General features: G+C 42.3%; 1 protein-coding gene across 4 annotated transcripts in view; it reads left to right on the top strand.

The window, feature by feature from the left end:
* CABCOCO1 (ciliary associated calcium binding coiled-coil 1) overlaps positions 1-24174 on the top strand; it is an 806689-nt gene that overhangs the window by 143394 nt on the left and 639121 nt on the right. For 3 of the 4 annotated variants that reach the window (XM_044056391.1, XM_044056392.1, XM_044056393.1), the window contains exon 2: positions 568-677. The exons of the other annotated variant lie outside the window; for it this stretch is intronic. In XM_044056391.1, the coding sequence (XP_043912326.1) occupies positions 646-677 (32 nt within the window). In that variant the 5' untranslated portion in view covers positions 568-645. The remainder of the gene's footprint in view (positions 1-567; positions 678-24174) is intronic. 4 annotated transcript variants of the gene reach the window in all.

Raw genomic sequence — 24174 nt, 5'->3', positions numbered from 1 at the left:
AGCAAGGGTATGGAGATTTGGATCACATAAAATGTAATATTTTGTTTTTCTCTAAGCTTTTGCTTTGTCTTGTTGTTATTTAAAATACTTTATTTACCCATTTTCTCAATGGAATCATGTCATTCTGTTGACAACTGTTTCAGTGAATGGCAATTACCTGAAACTAACTCACTGGAACCACTTTCCTCAAACATCAGACCCCATGTAAGAGACATGCCCACATTCCCGAACTTAAATATAGTTATTCAAAGATTGCACAACAGTGGTGAAAAGAGAAAACTCCACTGTCACTAAAAGCTGTTTCAGTGACAACTTCAGTCTGTTTACATTTGCTGAAATATTTGGTAGATAGATCTACATGCTTCCTTCACAACTTTCTTTCTCATGTGCAAATTCTGTGTGTAACATTAGCTGATTACATCATTCAATTTTTTATTAATTGTGACAGTATTAAATGACATCTGCATAATTTTGGTACTCATTCAAATGTACAGACCATATTATTATGTCGTCTTCTTTTTTATCCTCGTATTAAAAGTCATTACATTTTTATGTTAACTTTTACAGAATGAAGAGCCCTTTGTTAGCAGTGAAAATGAAGACTCATTGGCATGGAAATTTCTTTCCTCTTCTCAGATTAATGAAATGTTAGTGTTATCTGCATCTGGTGTTGAGAAGTGAGTTCCATCATTTAAACAGAAGCAGCACTGTTTAGTATTTAGCATGCTAAGTTTTACTTTTGACAAAATGCATTGTGTCTGTGACCTGTTCTACTCTAAAGTCATGAAATAACAGCATGCTTTAATATCCAAATACTGCTAATTATTAGATTTTTAAGTCAAAGGTTGTAATGCTGCTAATTACATCCACATTTTTCATCATTAATTGAAATAATTTTTCAGTTATATCAGATGATTTATAGTAATTGCTGCCTTACTTGTAACTTATGTATGTATGGATACAGCCCTACCTAGTAGCTAACCAATTAGGTCAAATTCTCAGAACAGTATCTTAACTCCTTTCATTAAGCACAATTTGCTAACCTGATATGTGTATTACTGACAGAGTAAATGGTGAGTGCTTCACAAGGAAAAACAAAGAGAAGCCAAGTTTGTTATTCAGGCTACTGAACTTCTGCTGGCCTAAGTGGCAGAAACTCCTGATGAACTTATTTAATACTTCATGTGGTTCTTTAGCAGAAGATAAGTAGAATAAGATAACTGCAGTGGATAAGTAGATAGATTTTATTTTGCATACATTTCAAATACTTTTTTCAAGAATTTAGGACGAGGACAAAATAACAGTAGGAAAAGGAGCCAAAATGAAGTACAAATTTTAAATATTACTGAAATTCACTGAAACTTTTAATCAGAAACGTAGACTTTACATCGGTATGCATTTTCTTAACAATTACAAGTATGACACTCTAATGTCTGACCTTACTGACTGACTGTAATCCTCTGTGAGTTAACAGAAAATCAAAAATTTTATGAGGAAATTGGCAAATATATGAGGCAAAGCCAGGGGTGTTCGGCAAGATTACGGACAGTTCAGAGGTATGCTGATCTGTTTTGATCATTAACTATTTTAACATTATTTGCATGAAAGATTGATGGCACAGCAGTCTGTGAGATGCTTTTTATAAAGAAGACATAGCCGTGTAAGTAAACTTACCTTAACAATAGATGTTCAAATGACAACTGTGGCAGTGGCCTTAGCTATATGGGTTATATCCTGGTAAGAATGTAACAGCCAACCAGCTTCCAAAGCCTCAGGGTACCTTCCACATGCTCAACCTGTTAGGCGCCTCGAGCTGGGCTGCCTAAAAACACAGGTTTGAATGTCAAGCCCTACAGAGCTTTTCTGTCATTTCAGGTAGCACTCGTCTGCAGGCTTTCAAGGATCGATGACTGGCTTATGCTGTCCCATTTTTAAGCAGATAGGTTCCTTTTGGGGAAAAACCTTCCACATTTTAAATTTATTATTTAAATGTACTTTCCTGATTCAGAAATTTGTTTTTTCTTCTAGGAGTTTGTGTTTTAATGGACTGTCAAGAGACTTGAAATGTACTTTTAAACTGGAGTGTACTTTTTTTCTGTATTTTTCTGTGTAGAAACTGTGTTTATTTTACTTTTTGGGGCTGACAAAGTGTATCAAACTACTTTTTACTGTGTTTTTGTTGGGGAAATCTCTTTTTTTAATATAACTTTAAATATTTACTAGCTTATTCTGCTTGATCTGATATTGGTACCAATCTATTAAACATTAAACTTTAGGTAGGCTGTTAATGTTTCTTGTTATTTTTTTTTTCAAATGCAGTCATTGAAAACTTAACTAAAAACTCAATTGAATGCAAAGCCAAGTACTGTAAGGGGGAGGGGGGGGGGTGAAGAGTGATAATATTTTGCAGTTTGTTTACCGTTTTGTTAATATTTATTTGCTCAGAAGTAGACTTTTGTAGTTGCATCCATGCACAACAAAGTGACTGTTATGTAGTGTGTATGTGTATGTGTTTACATATGTGGATATATGTCTTGCCTGTTTGTGTTTTTGAATGTGTGTGTGTGTCTTTATACATGTGATATGTTCATCATATTGATCAGTGCTGCAGTAGCCTTAGCTATATGGGTTTTATCCTGCCAAAGATATAACAGCTGGCCAGCTTCAGGGCACCTTCCATGCACCCAAACTGTCAAGCAGCTTGAGCAAAACTGACTAAAGGTTTGAGTGCAAAGCCCTTAAGTACTTTACTGCCATTGAAGAATACACTCCTTTGAGGCTTTTGACTATTGGCCATCAGCTTGTGCTTTCCTTTGGGGAAAAACCTTCCATTTTATTAATTTTGTTTGTTTTATTATTTTCCTTATCAGCAAAAGTTATTTTACAGCTAGGAGTGTTGTGTATTAATGGTCTGTCTCCAGACTGTAACTTACTTTTAAACGGAGTGCTTGTTTTTTTCTGTCAGATTAAAAATAGTGTAAAGTAACTAAAAACACTTTTTTGTGGCGAAATTATGCTTCTTTTACTTTTGTGGGGCTGTTGCTATATTTTAAATTGATTTTTACTGTGTGTTTCTGTCAAAAAATAACTTTTCTGGACTGGTAGTGTTTGCCAGCAGTTGCTTTCTTGTCTTCCTGGGAAAGAGGCACCATTTGTGTTTTGACCATGGAAAAGAATGGTGGTCCCATGGTTGGTCCTTCTTCCAGACACAAAAAGAACAAATAAGCAAACATCCTTTGCCACTACAGCAGGCTAGCAATTTACCTGCGAGTGCCTGCTAGGTGTTCTGCAGAGTTCTACAGCAGCAGAAAGGCAAAAAGAGAGAACTTGGAGTGATTAAGTATCATTTTTCTGCATTTTCTTGCTGTCTTTAACTAATTCCGCCTAAAACGCCAAAATGTGAGAGTGTTCAATCTCGCCGTTTGTTCTTACACCTGGGTTCGGAGCCGATCCTCGGTTCCATGTTGGCCGCTTGGCAAAGCTCTGCATCGAGAAGAAGCTCGGGACCAACCTAACTCCCACAATCCCCCTCTGCCTTTACCTCAGATCTAGTTTGCCGCTGCAACGTTCGCATCATTTTGATGAGCTCGGACCACCTCAAAGCTAAGATTAATTATTTCTTATATTTCTTGTATTTTTTTTTTGGATAAAAAATTCTCTTAAAGTTTACTGTGTGTGTGTGTGTGTGTGTGTGTGTGTGTGTGTGTGTGAGTAGTGTATCGAGGGTTTCTCGGTTCCGTATATAGTTTTTATATACTTTCTTTGAGTTATTCCCTCTGGGTCTACCCCACCCTTTAACTTTTACTGGAGTTGACGATTGGATTTGACTTTATTAACAGGATTTGACAAATTTTTAGACAATTAGTACTGGCTATTTCACTGTTTTCTGGATTTGACTTTGTAAACATGTCTGAAAAAGCTAAATCAGGCTTCAAATGGTGCCAATGTGGACAGAAAATGTCTGTCACAGACAATCATAGTTCCTGCGTCTACTGTCTTGGCCCTCTCCATCTGCAGGAAGACTGCTCCATTTGCCATTCTTTCAGTGGAAGGGTCATGACAGATAGGCGCAGGAAACTTATGGATAGGGGCCTTTTGAAGCCTGCATTCCAAGAGGCTCTGGATGCATCAGACCAGGCATCTAAATCCTCAAAGGAATCGAAGACGTCGGAGCCCAAGTCATCGGCTCCGAGCTCTTCATTCAAAGTTCAATCACCGGTTCCACAGACTTCGGGGCCGAGTGTTGAACTGTTGTCAGTTACCGAGCCTCGAGTCTTGGAACCGGTGACGGAGCTCCCTCCTCCTGCACTTTTAAGGTCGGCTCCGTCTTGGATTCCTTCAACGCGTTCTTCCAGGCCCCTCTCCGACACCGATGTAGACCGCGTGGTGCAGAAATTGATGGAGAATACGGCCTTGTCCAAACTCATCTCTGTCTCCTCCCAGTTGGTGTCGAGACTCGAAGGCCTTCCCTTATCTCCACCTGTTCCTCCTCCGAGGCCTATCCAGTCTTCGGAGCCGGGAGAGGCTGATCTGGTGATTGTGGAGCCCTCGGTGCCGGAACCGTCTCTTTCTCGGTCGGCACCGTTCACCTCTACTCCGTCGGACCCAGTACCGGAGTCTCTGAGCCGAAGATCCATCCTTGGATCCGGGACAGAGAGTCGGACCGATGTTTCGGTTCCGACACTCCCTCTCGGAGCCACGGCTCGGATCGACTCGGCTCCGTCCTCGGGGTCGCTACCTTCGGTGCCTGTCTCGGGGATTCCTCCAATTTCTTTGGAACCGGGGGATACCTCGACTCGGGACCCGGGGGCCTTCGACCTCATGAGGAAGGTGTTGTCTACTCAGACAACCACTTCAGCAGAAACAGCTTCTCCTTCACATAAAGGTCCGTTATCCTCCTCTGCACCCATGGCTACATCTAAGCGTCGAGCACCAGTGTCTCAGCCACCCCTAGAGGGTGCCCCCCTCTTCCTCGGAGGCTTCATCGGATGCCCCCCCCGAGGAAGTTCTGAGGAAAAGATTGTGTAAGAGGAGATACTTGGATTCTCCACAAGAATCCTTGACATCGGACACTGACTTGGATTAGTCAGAAGGGTCCCCAAAATCACCCTCAGAGGATGTCTCCTTTTCTGACATCCTGGAGATCCTAAAACAGAGAGGTGATTGGCAATCCCTACCCCCTTCTGAGGATGAGTCAGTCTTGCTGAAGGCATTTGGTGCTCGCCCTTCCTCCTCCTGGGTCACTCCGCCCTTCGATGAGTTAATGGAATTGATTGCTCGAAGGGCGTGGGAGACACCTGACACGGTGGAGCCAGTCCCTAGAAAGCCTAATAAATATATTACTGCCCCCCAAGATAAGGCTTATCTAACAAAGGGAGTACCAGTGGACGCTATGGTGGTGGCAGCGGCCACGAAAAAGGAGATGTCTGAATCTTCCTCATCTGTCCATCCGCCTAACAGAGATTCTAGGACTATGGACAGGTATGGGAAGCGCATTTTTAGTTCAGCGGCTTTTTCTATGCGTTCCCTGAACTATTTGACCCACTTTACACGGTTACAGAGGGATCTAATCAAAGAGTTGGGAGATACCCTCCAGGGTACTACAGATGCTGCTGTCTCGGAGAAAGTTACAGCACATCTCAATACCCTTACATCTATTGCAAACTCGTCCATGAGGCTGATCTCATATGCAGCCGAAGGGTCGAGTAGGGCAGCGGCTTCAGCGATTGCTCTTCGTAGACAATCCTGGATGCGCTTATGTTCCTTTGCGGAAGCCTTCAAGTCTTCCTTTACTAATGCCCCATTTGATGGTGCCACTCTCTTTGGCCCCAAAGTAAAGGAGACCCTTACCCGGTGTGAGCAAGAGGGAAAGAATCTGTCTGCTGTCGGAGTCCGTTTTTCCACCCCATCCAGACCGTACCCCAAAGGGCAACGTGGTGGAAAAATGTGGTTTTGAAAACCCCAAGGTTCTTTCCCAGGCACACAGGGTGATGCCCCCTCTAGAGGCAGAGGAGGGGGCAGAGGTGGAAGACGTCGCCCTGGCGGCAGAGGGGGTCCGCAGAATCAAGGTGACAGGGATACACTCCCCGGGAAACCTTTCCAGCACTCCTGAGAGGAGGCCCGACTGTCCTGCTCTGGAGGCAGTCGGGGGTCGCTTAGCTTTATACCCTCAGGCCTGGCAAAGTCTTACATCAGACAATTGGGTAAAAAGCATTGTTACCAGAGGTTACAGAATTCCCTTCCTTTTGCCCCCAATTCCGCAGAAAAGACTCCCAGATGTGCCGCCCCATCTGCGAGGCCCTGCAGCTATAGAAATTTCAAAGCTGCTAGAAAAAAGAGTCATCCAACCAGTCCCAGCGGACCAAAGAGGATTCAGAACTTACTCAAGGTTCTTTTTAGTTCCAAAAAAGACAGGGGACTGGAGGCCAATTCTGGACCTAAGCAAACTCAATACCTTCATCAAGAAAGAAAAGTTCCGGATGGTCACGCTTCAATCGATCCTTCCATTCTTACAGAAGGACGACTGGATGTGCTCAATAGATCTAAAGGACGCATACTACCACATCAAAATGGCCAGGGTGTCCAGGGATCACTTGCGCTTCCGGCTAGGAGCCAGTCACTTTCAGTTTCGAGCCCTGCCCTTTGGTCTGACCTCAGCCCCCAGGGTTTTCACCAAATGTATGGCAGTGGTAGCGTCTCACTTGAGACGCCTGGGATTCCAGGTGTTTCCGTATCTGGACGACTGGCTCCTTTCTGCCACCACCGAGCGTCGACTGATTCAGGCCAGGGATTACACACTACAACTTTGTGTTCATCTCGGAATTTCCGTAAATTTCGAAAAATCTTTACTACAGCCATCACAGCATATCTCATTCATAGGAGCAGAATTGGATACGCGTTGCTTAATTCTAAGGCTTCCTCCAGAAAGGATAGCCTCCCTACAAAACCATATATCTCTTCTTCTATCATCCAGAAAATCCCCAGCGAAACTGGTTCTGAAGGTTTTGGGTCTCATGGCAGCTTCTCTCATTGCGATACCCTTGGGAAGACTGCACATGAGAGTTCTTCAATGGCTACTGTTTGCACAATGGTCGTTCCAACAGTTACCCCTGATGCACGAAATTCACATCACAAACATATGCAAATCACACCTGGCTTGGTGGCTTCGGACTTGCAATCTTTCCAGCGGAAGACCATTTGTGCTACCCACGCCGACAGCTACGGTGACCACGGGCGCTTCCCTGATAGGGTGGGGGGGGCATCTTTCAGGGACAGACAGTCCAACGCGAATGGACCAATTTGGAATACAATCTGCACATCAATGTTCTAGAGTTGAGGGCAGTGTTTCTAGCGTTGCAACACTTTGCTCCCCTTCTTCCTCTAGGGACAATTCCAGTTCAGACGGACAACATGTCCGTAGTCTGGTACATAAACAAACAAGGGGGAGCCAAGTCTTATCAACTATGCAGAGAGGCCATGAGAATCTGGCAATGGGCGGAGTCCACGGGTCGCTTTCTGATAGCAACGCACATCCCGGGGTTATCCAACGTCATAGCGGACAGGTTGAGCAGAGCCATCCTGTTACCTCACGAGTGGTCCCTCAAACAATCAATTGCGAAGGAAATATTTCGCAAGTGGGGCCAGCCTTCCTGCGATCTGTTTGCATTTCCAATGAACGCCAAATGCAGAAGCTATTTTGCCCTGTTACCCCCTCCAGGGGAAGTCCCCAGGGACGCTCTGGTTCACGATTGGCCCCCGGGTCTCCTGTACGCTTTTCCTCCTGTTCCCCTGATTTCAAAATTTCTACAGAAAGCCAGCAACCTGCAAAGGACAATTATCCTCATTGCCCCATTCTGGCCTCGTCAAATCTGGTTTCCCTTTCTTCTGGCACACCAAATTCGGTAAACCTGGATCCTGGACCCAGAGCCGGATCTGCTGACCCACTCGTCAGGGGCTCTCCACCCGTCGCTTCTCTCCCTCAGACTAGCAGCTTGGCTGCTCCGCTTCCCTTCTTAGCCAGGTCTGATCTTTTATCCCCTGCAGTTCAAAATATCCTGGTGGCTTCTCATAAAGCTTCCACTACAAAGATTTACACTAGTAAATGGAAGCGCTTTGTGCACTGGCCAACTACACAACAATTGGATCCCGTAATAGCTCCTCTGAATAAGGTCTTGGAGTTTTTAACCGAACTGTTCCACCAAGGGGCTTCTCCTGCCACTTTGAGAGTGCAATTAGCTGCCATTTCAAACTTTCATGTGGGAGAAAGTGGGGCTCCTATTATGGCTCACAGACTTTGTAAGGCCTTTCTAAAAGGATCTTTCCATATTAGACCACCAGTTAGAAGTCCTACTTCACCTTGGAACTTGAACCTTCTTTTATCACAGCTGATGCTACCACCTTTTGAACCAGCCTCTTCCTGTCCTTTGAAGTTTTTGTCATGGAAGACCCTTTTTCTGGTGGCTATCACATCGGCCAGGCGGGTATTGGAGCTTCAAGCTCTTTCAGTTAAACACCCTTATTTGATCTTTCACCCTGATAGAGTATCTCTTCGCACTAATCCATCCTTTCTTCCCAAAGTTTGCTCCGTTAATAATATTAATCAGTCCATTGAACTCCCCACCTTTTTCAAAAACCACTTCAATAAGTTGGAATATATGTTACACAAGTTAGATGTTCATAGACAACTCAGATTTTACTTGGACAGAGCAAAGGATCGCAGAAAAACAGACCAGCTCTTTATAGCCTTCGCAGACAGCAAGAAGGGTATGGCAGTTACGAAACGAACCCTGTCCAAATGGCTTTCTGATTGTATTATTTTTGTTTATACTGCCTCTGAGCAAACTTTACCTGTCAAGCCCAAAGGGCACTCTACAAGATCAGCATCTACATCCCTGGCTCATGCAGCCCGCCTACCGTTAGACACTATTTGTGCGGCTGCCACTTGGTCTAAACCACATACATTCATTTCTCATTACAAAGTAGACAGGATTTCTAGGGACAGGGCAACCTTTGGTTCCACTGTGCTCAGGAACGTTCTCCCCTGAGTTCCTCAGGAACATGGAGCTAGGGACGCTACCCAGGTGTAAGAACAAACGGCGAGATTGAACACTCTCACATAAAGAAGTTATGTCCTTACCATAACGTTCCATGTGGAGTGTTCATCTCACCTTTGTTCTTACATTCCCACCCTCCCACCCTCAGGAAGAACGTCCAGTTTAGGTGTCTGGTTTGTTTCTCCTGCTTCTGCCTTGAGCAGTTGTTGTGGCTATATTTTTCAGCTATGTTTGTTCTTGTTTGGCATGAATGTGTTATGCTCTCTTCTGTTGACTTCTGGTTTGCTTGCAAACTAGATCTGAGGTAAAGGCAGAGGGGGATTGTGGGAGTTAGGTTGGTCTCGAGCTTCTTCTCGATGCAGAGCTTTGCCAAGCGGCCGACACGGAGCCGAGGATCGGCTCCGAACCCAGGTGTAAGAACAAAGGCGAGATGAACACTCCACATGGAACATTAAGGTAAGGACATAACTTCTATTTTTTAGCGTTTCTGTGATTTAAAAAGCTTGTTCTGCTATATATTGTACTTATTTGCTTCCTGCACTTGAACTAAGTCATTTTTGTGTTTAACTGTTGTAGACTACACACTAAAGTGCGATAGTCATTTCTGTGCATTTAAATTGTTTTTTTTATCGTATCTGCTTTATTTTCTGAAAAAAACAAAAAAATAACCAAAACATACCCACCTTTCTGAACTAGTATAGTCCAGTTTTCAGGTTATTGCTGAATTCAGGGCTGTGTTACAAGTTTCTGTGTTGCCCATACCTTACTTGGATAGAAGGAAGTTTCTCTGTTCACCTGTGAGAGAGGGGAGCTTTGAGCAACCTATCTGTCCCTGGAGGAGTGGTTTCAGCCCAGAAGTTAGTAGTTTATTGGCCATTTTGGGCTAATTTCTCTCTCTTTCATTTCCCTGCGGTTTTGCGCGCAGGGCAGTGCCAGTTAGCTAGGGTTAAACTATTCCCGGCTCCACGAAGTCTACTGTTCAATTTTTCCCTTGGAACTAGACCAACTTTCAACTTAAGCACTCAAACCATTCATTTCACAGCCCAGCACATAGTCAAAACACATAGCAAGCACTAATTAACCGTAGCACTAAACCTCCTAGACTGTCCAGAAGAACAAGGCTCTCTATTCATCCCTACCAACCAGTCAGTAAAACAGCTCACTTTACCTAATCAGGCATGTCCAAAGGGCAGTTTCAGGTGTACTCTCCAGTCCAACTGGTGAATCTGGACATTTTGAAGCAATGTTACAACTGCCTTATGTACACAAACAACCCTCTCCTCCTACCACCAAACACTAATATATGCGAGAGATGCAATTATACAGCCAAACTGTCAGTTCCAGTCTTGGGTTGTGAGAGCTTTGCCTCCAGTCAAGACTAGAAGGAAAATACTTGCAACACACCACCAGTTTCACATAGACCTACTAAACCAACACTGGCAAATAACATACATAAATACACAAAAACATACTTGGGGGCTCTAACTAAAACTCTGCAAAAGCAATAGAGACCTCCAAAGCAGACACCCAAGCAACCTCCACACCCCATCACAAGCCATGAAACACATACTTCACATAATCAGTGTGCCATGCAATCACAGCCCATAAGGCAAAATAACATACCCAACACACTAGTGATAGGCGACCCTATAGGCAGGCACACTGATGTCCCACTAACTAGGCTGGACAAGGAGAAGGTTACAGTTAGCTGCCTGTCAGATGCCAGGATCCACCACATAACATAAGCACTCGGGTCGCTCTAGAACAAGTACAAATACGACTCTGTCATTATCCATGTTGGTGTGAATGATCTGAGACATACCTCCCTGGACTACATGAAAAGCGACATGGAAGAGCTCACTGATCACGTAGCCCAAGCCGGTATGACCCTGACCCTGAGTAGCATCCTGCCCTCACTAAGAATGATACCACAGTATAAAGAAAAAATGATCAATTTCAACAATTGGCTAAGTTTCTGGCGTCATTCAAAGGGGATCCAGTATCTGTCTGCCTGCGATGACATGCTCGACAAGCCACGTTGCTTCTCAAGTGATGGCTTGCACCTGTCGCCCTTAGGCTTTCGAATACTGGCCAAGGCTTTTGCCGCCCCCATAGTGCCTTTTTTAGGCAAGGCTCAAAAGACAAACCCATTACCGTAAATAGCACAAGTAACCAAAAACTAAGGGTAATGCTACTCAACACCAGAAGTCTAAACCTCAAAATGCATGCATTCAAGGCACTCCTCAGTATGGAGAACATTGATATCTGTGCAGTAACAGAAACCTGGTGTAAGGCTCCAGAGAGCACCCCAGCACTACCAGGCTGTAACTCATACCATACGTTTCGGCCACAGAACCCGGACCGAAACACAAAAGGTGGGGGTGTATCCATATTCATCAAGGATACCCACACCTCCAGGTTAGTGGTGCAGCACAATGTTTCAGATCATCTATGTGCAACTAACAACGGGCAAAACTGCAATTCAAATTGTAGCTTGCTACAGATCACTCACCATGACCCAAGACCCCCATTCCGCATTTCTGGAGACACTGGAAAATATGAAGGTCCTACCAAATGCCCTAATATTGCATGATTTCAATTACCCAAACATTAACTGGGAGAACTATTCAAGTACTAACTCCCTTGCCCAATGCTTCGTAGAATTTATAAACTCGAACACCTTGGGTCAACTGGTCAACACCCCCACCAGAGGTGACAACATAGTTACCCAACACAATGCGTCTGAAATTCTCCAGGTGCAACTAACACTAGGTAAGACTGCAATCCAAATTGTAGCTTGCTATAGATCCCCCACCATACCCCGAGATTCTCACTACACCTTTCTAAACATACTGGAAAATATTAAGATAGAACCAAACACCCTAATACTGGGTGATTTTAACTACCCTGCCATTAACTGGGAAAACTACTCCTGTACCAACACCTTTGCCCAACGGTTCTTGGAATTCATAAATTCCAATGCCCTGGATCAACTAATCTGTAGTCCCACCAGGGGATCCACTATCCTAGACCTGGTCATTACCAACATGGGAAATTGATGCTCCACACCTATGGTCACCCCCTCGTTAGTCAGGTCTGACCATAAGCTAATCACCCTTAACATCCACATCCCACCCTCACCCCCCAGTAAAGAAACCTCCATAAAAAACTTCTCCAAAGCCAACTTCATGCTACTCAAGTCAGAAGTGACAAACTTCATGACACCCATGCAGACGGGAACTGAAAGTTCAACTGCTGAATCTTACACCAAGGCACTGTATGAGCACATCCACTCATGCATGAATCGTGCCATCCAAAACAGAACCAAGATGCTCTCATCCAAAAAAAAGGAAGCCAATCTGGTGGTCCACTGCCATAAACAAACTTTACAACAAAAGGAAGAAACTGCTGCAGAAAAGAGGAAAATCCCAGGATGCAAAAAACTTCCTTACCAGCCTCAGTAAGAAACTGAGATCCCTCATAAAATCCTCCAAAGCTAGTTACGAAAATAAAATTGCCAAAGATTCCAAAGACAACCACAAGGCATTCTATAACTATGTCAAGAATCTAAATGGCAATGCTCAGATCTGCTCTGAGCTATAACAGAATGGCATTAAATATACTGATCCCAAGGATATTGCCAATATCCTCGAAGATCGATTCAGTGCCAACTTCACCCCCCTCTCACCCCCTAAATGGCCCATCTCAATACCTGAAGATTGCCAAATACCGGTAATAACCGCCACACAGGTAAAAAACGCACTCTCCAAAGCTAAGAATACAGCATCCATGGGACCAGATGACATCCTGGGCTGTGTACTACATGAACTACAATATGAACTGGCACCTCACCTAAGTGTCATGTTTAATCATAGCCTCACCTCAGGTTTCGTGCCCACTGAGTGGTGCAGAGCTACAGTTATCCCACTCCACAAGGCGGGGGGGATCCACCTTGGATCCCAGAAACTACCGTCCCATCAGTCTGACAAGCCTTATCTGCAAGGCCGTGGAGCGTATTATCATGGAACTTATAAACAAAGACATTGACAAACTTCAAACACTGGACCCCACCCAATTTGGGTTCGTGAAGGGCCGATCTTGTCTCCTGAACCTGATTGACTTCTTTGAATCAGTCTCCAGAGCCATGGACAAGGGTAAGGTGGTCCACACAGCCTATCTAGACCTTGCCAAGGCCTTTGACACCATCCCCCACTCTGGAATCATAGATAAACGTACTAAGCTGGGCATTAATTCCTACATCACCCAATGAGTTGCTAACTGGCTTACTAATAGAACCCACACTGTAAAAGTAGCTGACTCCAAATCCAGCTCCAGACAAGTGACAAGTGGAGTACGTCAGGGTACAGTCCTGGGACCACTCTTGTTTGGCATCTACTTCTCTGAAGTACAGGCCAACACTAAGGGATTCTGGATAACAAAGTTCGCAGATGACTGTAAACTGGGAGCCATTATTGAATCCCCAAATGATATGGATACTCTACAAAAGGGCCTTACAGGAACAAATGCTTGGTGCCAGAGCCATGGACTCGAGCTCAATGCCAAGAAATGTATAGTTATCCCCTTTGGGGAAAAAACATGTATCCGTGAATTACCATATAGGTGGCAGTACACTAAACACCGAAAGTGTGATAAGAGACATAGGGACACAGGTGGACAGTGGTCTCACCTTCGATAACCACATCGCCACAACAGTCAGGAAATCCTTCTATGTGGCACACCTCATCACTAAGGGCTTTTCATACAGAAAAAAGGAGGTCATTGTCCCACTGTACTCATCCCTCATTAGACCCATTATAGAATACAATGCCCCGTTGCAGATCTCTCAAGACATCTGCAACAACTGGAAAGGCCACAGAAATACCTCACTAAAAGAATCACAGGCCTAAAGCAGATGCCCTATGCTGACTGCCTTAAAAACTCCAGCTATACTCTGTCGCATATCGTCTACTCAGAGGCAATCTCTGCTTAACATACAAGGCCATGTCAAACCCAGAGCTGTTGGACATGCTACACTTAAAGAAATCCCAATCTCTCAGAGCCACATACTCCAGGGATCTAAACCTTGTCATCACAATAAACAAAACATGCTGGAGGGATAGGTTTCTGACCCAGAGACTCCCCAGCCTCTGGAATACATTGCCCATACATGTCAAGCAGAGTGCCTCTTTGGCCCTCTTCAAAAGGAACCTTGACGATTGGATGGGAGAAAGGAAATTCACCCTGGGGATCACGTCAGTCGCCCTGCTTGACAGGGGTCTAGGGAAGTAAATAGTGTGGGAAGAAATAGCCAGGGAATTGTTATGGCTAGGCTTATATAGGCCCTAGGGCTGATAGCCTAGTACCAACCTATGAACCTATGGTCATCACCAACATGGGCGACCGGTGTTCTACACCAGAGGTCAACCCCTCGCTGGTTAGATCAGGCCAAAGACTAATCACTCTGGATATCCACATTCTGCCCCCACCCTTCAGTCAAGGAAACCACCGTGAAAAACTTTTTAAAAGCAAACTTCACGTTACTTAAGACCAAGGTGGAAAGTTTCACAGCCCCCATGATAAAGGACAGCACTGTCCAAGCTGATGAATCCTTTACAAAGGCACTCTATGAGCAACCTGCAAGAATGCATGGATCGTGCTATCCCAAGCAAAACCAAGACTCACTCCTCCAAGAAAAGGAAACCAGTCTGGTGGACCCCTGCCATAAGCAAGCTATACAATAGAAGGAGGAAACTAGTACAGAAAAGAGTAAAATCCCAAGAAGGAAAGACATCCCTGATCAGTATCAGCAAGAAACTCTGATCCCTCATAAAATCATCCAAGGCTAGCTACGAAAGAAAAATTGCCAAGGACTCCAAAGATAACCACAAAGCGTTCTTTAGCTATGTCAAGAACCTAAGTGCAAACTCTCAGATCTGCTCTGAGTTAGTGCAGAATGGCACAAAATACACTGAACTGACTGATATTGCCAACATTCTGGCAGGCAGGTTTAGTGAAAACTTCACCCCCCTCTCACTCCCTAAAGGGCTCATAACCATACCAGAAGAATGTAGACCCCCAGTAATCACTGACACACAGGTTAAAACAGCCCTGTCCAAAGCCAAAAACACGGGACCGGATGGTGTCCCAGGCTGTGTCTTACACAAACTCCAAAATGAACTAACCCCTCACCTAAACACACTGTTCAAACTCAGCCTCTGTACAGGCTATGTACCCATAGAGTGGCGCACAACAACAGTTATCCTGCTCCACAAAGGTGGAGCCACAACGGACCCTGGGAACTATCGCCCTATAAGCCTGACTAGCCTGGTCTGCAAGGCTATGGAGCACATCATCATGGAATTCATTAACAGAGACATTGGGAACCTCCAAACATTGGACCCTACCCAGTTTGGCTTTAAGGGCAGATCATGCCTCCTAAACCTGGTGGACTTCTTTGAGACAGTTGCCAAGGCTTCAGATGAGGGAAAGGAGGTCCACACAGCCTACCTAGACCTCGCAAAGGCTTTCAACACCATTCCCCATTCTGGTATTATAGACAAGCTCACCAGCCTGAACATAAACCCCTACGTCATGAGATGGGTTGCCAATTGGCTCACCGATAGAACCCACACAGTGAGAGTTGCAGGCTCTAGGTCCGACTCTAAACTGGTTACAAGTGGCGTCCCCCAGGGCTCAGTCCTGGGACCCCTACTGTTCAGTATATACTTTTCAGAGGTACAGGCAAGCACAGGAGGACTATGGCTGACCAAGTTCGTAGACGACTGCAAACTGGGGGCCATAATTGACTCTCCGGCTGATACAGACATCCTCTAGAAGGGTCTCACTGAGACGGATACCTGGTGTCAAAATCATGGCCTCAAGCTAAATGCCAAAAAGTGCATAGTCATCCCCTTTGGAAAAAACAAAATACCCTTGAACTACCACATACGTGGTAGTCCCCTAAATACAGAAAATGAAATAAGGGCTCTGGGAACCCAAGTAGATAGTAATCTCTCCTTTGATAATCATATTGCCAAGGTGGTTAGAAAATCCTTCTATGCGGCCCACCTAGTCACAAAAAGGTTCGCATCTAGAACAAAAGAGGTTATTGTGCCCCTCTACTCATCACTTATCAGACCCATCATAGAGTACAACGCCCCATTTGGGATGTACCTTACAAGACATCTGCAACAGCTGGAAAGACCACAGAAGTACCTCACCAAGAGGATTACTGGCCTCAAACAGATGCCCTATGCAGCCCGACTGAAGAAAATCCAGCTGTACTCGGTTGCATACCGCCTCGTCAGAGGGTGATCTCTGCCTGACATACAAGGTCATGTCCAACCCAGAATTGATGGACATGCTCCACCTAAAAAAAAAAAAAAAATCCCCAAGAGTCACACGCTCTAGGGATCTAAACCTCACCATAACGTTAAATAGGACTTGCTGGAGGGATCAATTTCCTGTCCCAGAGTCTCCCCCCGTGCTTTAGAACTGGATTCCAATCTACATTAGGCAGAGCCCCTCACTAACACTCTTCAAGAGAAACTTTGACGAGTGGATGGGAAACAGAAAATTTACCTCTGGGATCACTGCAGTGGCTCTGCTGGACAGAAGCACAGGGAACTAATGGCTCTGCTGGACAGAGGCACAGGAACTAATCTAAGGGGGCGGCGAAAGCCAACGCATTCTGGCTAGGCTTACATATGCCCTCTGGCAGATAGCCTAGTACTTACCTATGAACCTCAGCTGCATGTGGGTGACTCTGCTGGTGCTATTTATTGTACCTTAGACCACTCATCTTTTACCTTAGATCCCTCTGGTGGAGCACCTACTGCCACTATAGATCGGGAGTTAGCCACATGCTCTGTGGCTGTTGTGGTCCCATAAGTGGGAAAGGGGGAGACGCTCTTCTTGGTTCATGCTGTACTCATCCGTCTGAAAACTGCTGCTGCCAAAAAGAAACTGAAAAGCAAGCAGGTATCTACTCCTCCTCAATTTTCTTTGGATAGGACTAGTTTAATGTGTTTGGTTCTGGGTTTAATTCAGACTATTGATCCTTCTTGTAATATAGGTTCTGATAAAAGAAAGAGGGATTCAAGATTCTGTATCTGAATAAGAAGCTGCAGGATTTTTTCCTCAGATTTCTGATTCAGATTCAGAGGAGAGCTCAATTTCTGAATCTCTTTGTGGGTGTTACACCTCCTCTGAGACTATTGCTAGAGTTACTGTAGAAGGATTTTCTGGAATGTATACCCATTCCTCCTATCCTGTCTGATTTAGAGGATGTGTGTTTTACTGCCTGCAATTTTCCTGATAGTCCACCAGCTGCCCCTAAAAGGGTAGATATGATGTAATAAGTTCCTCATTCTTTTAAATTGTTATACTCTGTTCCCAAACCTGATTAGCTTATGGTTTTAGGTGATCTTACTGCTGCTAAGGATGGGAAAATTATTGACAGCTATGAGAAAACATGTATACTTCTGCAACTTTAATTTTCAGAATTTTGAATTGTCAGGCTCATGTGATAAAGTTTGTTCTGACAGAATGTGATAATATGAGGAATGTTTTTCTGCAGTTTCTTCTTGCGAGGAAAACTCTGCTTGAATAACTTAGCTTCTTCTATTGCACAGATCACAAATTGTTTACAGTATGTGTGTATGACTCTATTGATACCACTTCCAGGGCTATGGCCACTTGTACTGTTTTGAGGAGGGTTGTATGGCTGCATTCTCAGAAATTCCCAGATGATGATAAAAATGAGATTTTTAATTCTCTGTTGAATATAGATTTAGTGTTGGCCCCTGTGCTGCAGAGGTGATCAAAAAGTATGATGAAAGGGGCAAGTTGATCTAGGGAATCTCTAAGATTTTTCAGCCTTCCTTTTCCAAATTTTCCAAAAGATTTTCTATCTCTTTATCCAATTTTGGCAACCCCCCCCCCCCAAAAAAAAAAAAACAGAATAAACAGTCTCAACAAAACACAGGTAAACAGGTGCTTAAGGACAAATGGTAAGGGGGTTCCAAAAAGAAGTCTCAAACCTCCCAAAATCAAGGACAGTTCAACAAGTCTAAATGACTATTTAAGAGACTATGTGAACCCATCCCACCCTGATACCTTTTTTTTTTCCTTCCAGAAAGTCTGAATCTCAATTTTTATCTTTGGCAACAGATAGTTTCAGGCAAATCATTCATAAAGATTTCCGATTGCAGTGGGAGGAAATTTGTATGTTGGTTAGGATGATAGGCTGGCTGAAGCATGTGATTTGATAGTACTCCCCTTTTTAAACAGTGAGAAAATTGATTTATATATGTACTGATGAAGGGTGTAGACCCGAAGGCTTTGCAATAAAGGATTTTGGCGTGAATAGTGTTGGTTTCGTATATAGTCACCGTGCAGCAATACTAATTGTGTGACATTTGTTTTGAGTTTGGTTATTACTGCCAGCATCGAAGCAAGGGAGAGCTTCAGCCAGCTATAAGTTTGTTAAATGCTTCGGAGAGTGTGCAGAGAGAACCAAATGGTTCTGTGAAAAGGTTGCTGCGACTACAAGAAACTCCGCTGTTAAAAATGGTATTTAATGCCCCTCCTGTGTTGGTAACCATTGACCAGACAGTGGAGGAGTTTAAAGAAAAGTTGACAACTGTAGAGAAGAAAGTACAAACTTACAAGCAACTCCAATGGCAACGGTTAAGCTTTCAAGCTTATTTGGAGTTGGGCATAGTACCACGAGGGCTGAGAATTTTAAAGATGCCTTTATATGCAAAAACCTACAATGAACTTCTCATGCAATGGCAGCAATTGAATCTTAAATTGAGCACAGATTATATGAGGCTCATGAATACTTTTTTTGAACCCATTGAGAATAAATTGCTAGAAGAAATAGACACTTTAGAAAATAGTATATTGAATATGCCGTGCTATGTTGATTTTTCTGAGCTATATAAGACTGTTTTGGATCGGATTTATGCATTAGATATGCGCTTACAACAAAAAAAGAAAAATACAATTCAAAGGGATGTAAATGACTTTACAAACGGCCATATTTTCTCTTGGCCGAGAAGTGATAATCACTTTTCTCTGTCTAAAGAAAGAATGTTGCCATCTAAAGGTAAAGGGACGGGATTGCTTGATCAACTAGATACATTTGAGACACAGCAAGTAACTTTGAACTCTTTGTCCAGGCAGAACAGCCAGAAGCAAGCTCTTAGTACTACAAATATGGAATCATCCAATCAGCAGCAGGGGCAGCCTACTAAAGACTCAATCAATGAGGCACCGGTTACTATAGAGCATCATGGAGGCGCTGTAGTTGATAGCGCCGTATGTTCAAAGGTAAAGGAACTGAGTATCCCGTTTAGTCCACATAACATCAGAGAAAAAAGTGTGCAAAGGGAAATTACTTATTTTTCCCCTTTTCAATTGAATCAGCCAGAGAAAATATCGGTGGAACAAAATTCTACATCGAAGGCTGCACCAATACAACGGCAGACTCAGCAATTGAGTGCAGGGGTCAAGAGATAGAACAGCAGCCCGGTAGCAAACAGCAAGGTAACCAGGTGCTCGTTCAAATGATAAAAGGTACTGTTAACCTTTCACTTTCATTACTAACTGAAGCGCAAATAGACCTTTTAAGCAAGGGTTTGAAATTCATCCCTAATGCAAATGATAATATTGTACAGGCAAGTAACGGACTTGAAGCTGTTTGTTAGAAATGTTGGCTTGAAGCTGATTTTTAAGGAAACTTGTATGCAGTCGTCTGTTTGTAAAAAGTTGTGTGTTTTCACCATTGTTATGTCCAATACTGACCGCCTTCTCTAATATTGTTGAGAATGAGTTAAGGGCTTATTATAGGAAAATGAATAAGAAGAAGACGTATAACAACATTTTTTGAGTATACAGCATTGAGGGGAACTACAAGATAACAAGGTAGTGATAAAACAAGCTGATAAAGGGGGAGCGGTCGTAATTATGGATAGGGAAACCTATATGATGAATTTCAAAAGTATATTGAATGATACACAAACTTGTAAAGAAATTACTTTTGTTGATGTTAATAGGTACATTGCCAATGTGAATATGACTATCTATGAGTTACAACTTAATAATGATATAACAGTAGAATTATTTAATTATTTAAGTGTGCCCTGCCCTAGAATACCACAAATTTACGGCATCCCTAAGATACACAAAAGTCTGGTGATTCCACCACTGCGACCTATAGTCTCAGGTGGTGGTTGGGTGACCCAGCCTATTTCCAAATATTTGCAGATAATTCTGGGGAAATATTTGGATAGATGTACTACAGTATTGAAGGATACTAACAGTTTTCTGCGAGACCTCCATAAATGGCATTCAAATAATTTAGGAGAGAGCTACATCCTGGTGACACTTGACATCACATTACTTTTCACAGTGATTCCTAATGAATATGGATTAAATGCTTTTCGTGATTTTTTAAATGGTGAGGTTAAAATGGTATAGCAGGGAAATTGAGAATATATTCACCATGCTTGAAGTAGTGTTAACTAATAATGTTTTTATTTTTGATAGAGTGCCTTATCTACAATTAACAGGAGTTGCGATGGGCACTCCTGTAGCTAATACTTATGTAAACTTGTTGCTTTATGAATGGGAGAAGTATGCTATACTCAGTGATGCAAATGGTATGAAAACCAATGCTAAATTTTATAGGAGGTTCGTGGACGACTGTTTTCTGGTTTGGGGTGGTTCCCTATCACAATTAGAAAACTTTGTAACATATCTTAATGAATCTGTGGGTTTTCCGAAGTTTAAAATGGTACCATCAAGTCAAAAAATGAGTTCCTAGATGTGTGTTTGTATAAAAATGGAAATAAGCTGGAGTCTACAATTTATAAGAAAGAGGTAGATGCCTCTAGGTACATTAACAGAGATAGTATTCATGCACCGCATACGTTCAAAGGTGTATTGAAAGTACAGTTGATAAGAACTAGTAAATTTAATACAGTGGATGATAATTTTAAGGAACAAGTTATGGAAATGATGCAGGAATTTCAGAGGAGTGGTTACCCAGATAATGTTATAATAGTGTTTATGATGAGGTGTCATTAGGTAGAGCCGATAAGTATAAACCAGTTTTTAATGGTGGGATAGAATTTAGTGATAAACCAAAATGTAAGGAGAAAATAGTGAGATATCTTACCACATTCTATCTCAACACAAGCAGTGTATGAAACATAGTGGAAAGAAATTGGCCTATTTTGATGGCAATGCCTGAAATAAAGTTAATAGTAGGTGAGAAACCACAGTACGCTTATAGGAATTCAGAAACTTTAAAACAGAAACTTTGTTATAAAGACTTCAAAGATGAAACAGCACAGTTGCGAAGAGAAGTGGGTTCAAGGAAATGCTATAATTGTACATGAAAATAAAGCCAAGTCAAGAGTCGTAGGCGGCTGGAGAATCACTCTTTTCTCACTCAAAAATACAGGAACAAACTATGAGCGTAAGATAAATATACAGTTTATTTATAAACGAGTTAGCGCTTTCACCTAGTAAGGCTTCTTCAGACTCAGATAGCACAATCAATTAAACCACAATTAAATAGCAAAAAAGGCGGGAAGTCAAACGCCATCATAATAAAACCCATCATAATAAAAGCCATCATTAAAATAAAAGCAATCATTAAAAAAGCAGCATACAAGAATCACAAGAAGAAATTTTTTAAAAGTTAATAGATTATTCATATTAGAACATAATGCTTGATCATATTCATATATACATGCTTATCTAAGAACTCTGAGTTTTCTCATTTTTAAAAAAGGTTTAACTGAGAACATAGTGTTTAATCCAGGTTTCATATCTGAACGTAATTTCAGTATCCAAACATTCTCCCTACTCTCTGTATAATTTTTAATATCCCCTCCTCTAATATTAGGGTACACTCGTTCTATTATCCTGAATTTAAATGCATGTGAATTACCTAATTCTATAATATGTCTGTTTTAAAACATTGTTTTATTAAGAGTCGTATCCGCTTTGGCTTTGTTTTATATAATTGTACATGTTGTAATGATTTATATGAGGGAGGTGACATCTATATACATCCAGTTCATAAAGAAGCATATACCCTAAGAACTCTGACAAGTTGTAATGCAACCCAGGTGGTATACCTAGCTACATGCGTGGCATGTACATCATTTTATGTAGGGAAGACCACTAGGAAGTTGAGGGAAAGAATAATAGAACATAAGTCTGAGATAAGAAGGAAAGTTCCAACGAATGCATTAAGCAAACACATTATAGATAATGGTGAAGGACATAGGTTTAAATTTAGGGTTATGTGCACTATGGAGATGGGTGTAAGGAAGGGTGACATAAACAACACTTTAGAATTAGGGGAATATGAATGGATTGTTAGGCTTCAAGCTGATGTGAACCCTGGTCTTAATAATGCGGTCAGTTTAAAACCGGTCTTAGTAAAAAGACAAGGAGAGAGAATTTAATGATTTTTTAAAATGTTTTTTAAATTGACTTTGTTATTTCACAATATTTAAGTGTTAGACTAATGTGTATGACTTTTAGATAGTTTTAGAATTAAATTGTTATTCCTTTAAGATTTGTATGTTGGTTAGGATGATAGGCTGGCTGAAGCATGTGATTTGATAGTACTCCCCGTGAGAAAAATGATTTATATATGTACTGATGAAGGGTGTAGACCCGAAAGCTTTGCAATAAAGGATTTTGGCGTGAATAGTGGGAGGAAATTCACAGCTTCCAGGGGATAATTCCTCATCCTCCAGATCAGCCTCCATTTGTTTCCACTGGCTCTTAATCACATGCTGCTCCATGAAGTGTTAGAACCAATTCCTACTTCCCAGGTTTGGAAACGTTGCTGTTCAAGGATGTTCCTAGTGCCAAAGAAAGAAAATTCTTGGAGACTAGTTCTGAATTTTTCTTTCCTAAACCTGTTTATTATAGTGCCTAAATTCAAAATGATGTCACTTCACAACCTGATAGCTCTTCTTCCTCTCTCAAGTCTCCTGGCAACACTAGACTTAAATATACTTATCTTTACACATCCCTATTCATCTAGACTTCAGACATGTCTTAAGGTCTTGTATGTCTGGATCACATTACCAGTTCTCTGCCTTACCCTTTGGACTATCCACAGCTCCAAGAAAAAAAGTATCTAGCTCAAGTTGCAGTTCATTGCAGGCTACAGAGTATCCACATTTTCCATATTTAGATGATTTGCTTATATTTGTAGTTTTTTTCGAAAAGTCAGGAATCTCTCTCTTGGTTGAGAGATCTCTTACACAATCTGGGATTCCAAGAGAAGATTCAAAAGTCTTTCTTGACTCCTTCACCCAGGATTGTGTTCCAGGGATGTCAGGTAGACACCTCAGTTCAAAGAGCTTTTCACTCATATGAAAAAATAGATCTTTATCTAGATCTGTTTCTGAGTGTTTCCACTCAGACATTGGTCACTGTCTGGGAATACCTCAGGATTTTGTGTCTCTTTTATTTATTGGCATTTGTTTACTGGGAAAGTCCACTGGACCAAAATAACACATTTTCAGTGGAGGCCTGGGGAGAAAAGCTCCGCAAAGCAGTTAATATAATGATACATAACTTTCAAAATAGATAGTGCATACAACAGTGTTAGCAAAACAAGAGAGTAGAAATAATATACATATACAATTTATGCAGATAACAATTTTAAAACAAGTAAACTTATTGTTATACATTTTTAGTGATGAGCAGTCATATACAAATATTTACAAGGTAATCAATGAGTCACAGCCAGCATAAATGGTGCAGAGAAGAGTGAAATTGATTTATTGACAGATGGTTAGGCAACAATAGATAGAAAGTCAGTTAGAGAAATCATAAGGTCAATATGACTTAGGGTGTGGGGATCAGGTTATAGATGATTGGAAATTAGAACATCTGCATTGCCAAAGGGTGGAGGGGTGTTGGTGCAGTGATTTTTTGAAGAAGGAGATATTGCTGGAGGTTCTGATAGCTATTGAGAGATAATTCCATAGCTTGGCAACAGAAGAGGAATACAGCACGTCACCAGCTGGGAGTTTTGGTTTGTCTACTTGAAGGAAGAGTTGATTTTCGGACCTGAGTG

The sequence above is a fragment of the Protopterus annectens genome, chromosome 14.part0 (genome assembly GCF_019279795.1).
Source record: "Protopterus annectens isolate FY-2018-M chromosome 14.part0, PAN1.0, whole genome shotgun sequence".
Taxonomy (NCBI): domain Eukaryota; kingdom Metazoa; phylum Chordata; order Ceratodontiformes; family Protopteridae; genus Protopterus; species Protopterus annectens.
This window is presented reverse-complemented; position numbering and strand designations above follow the sequence as displayed.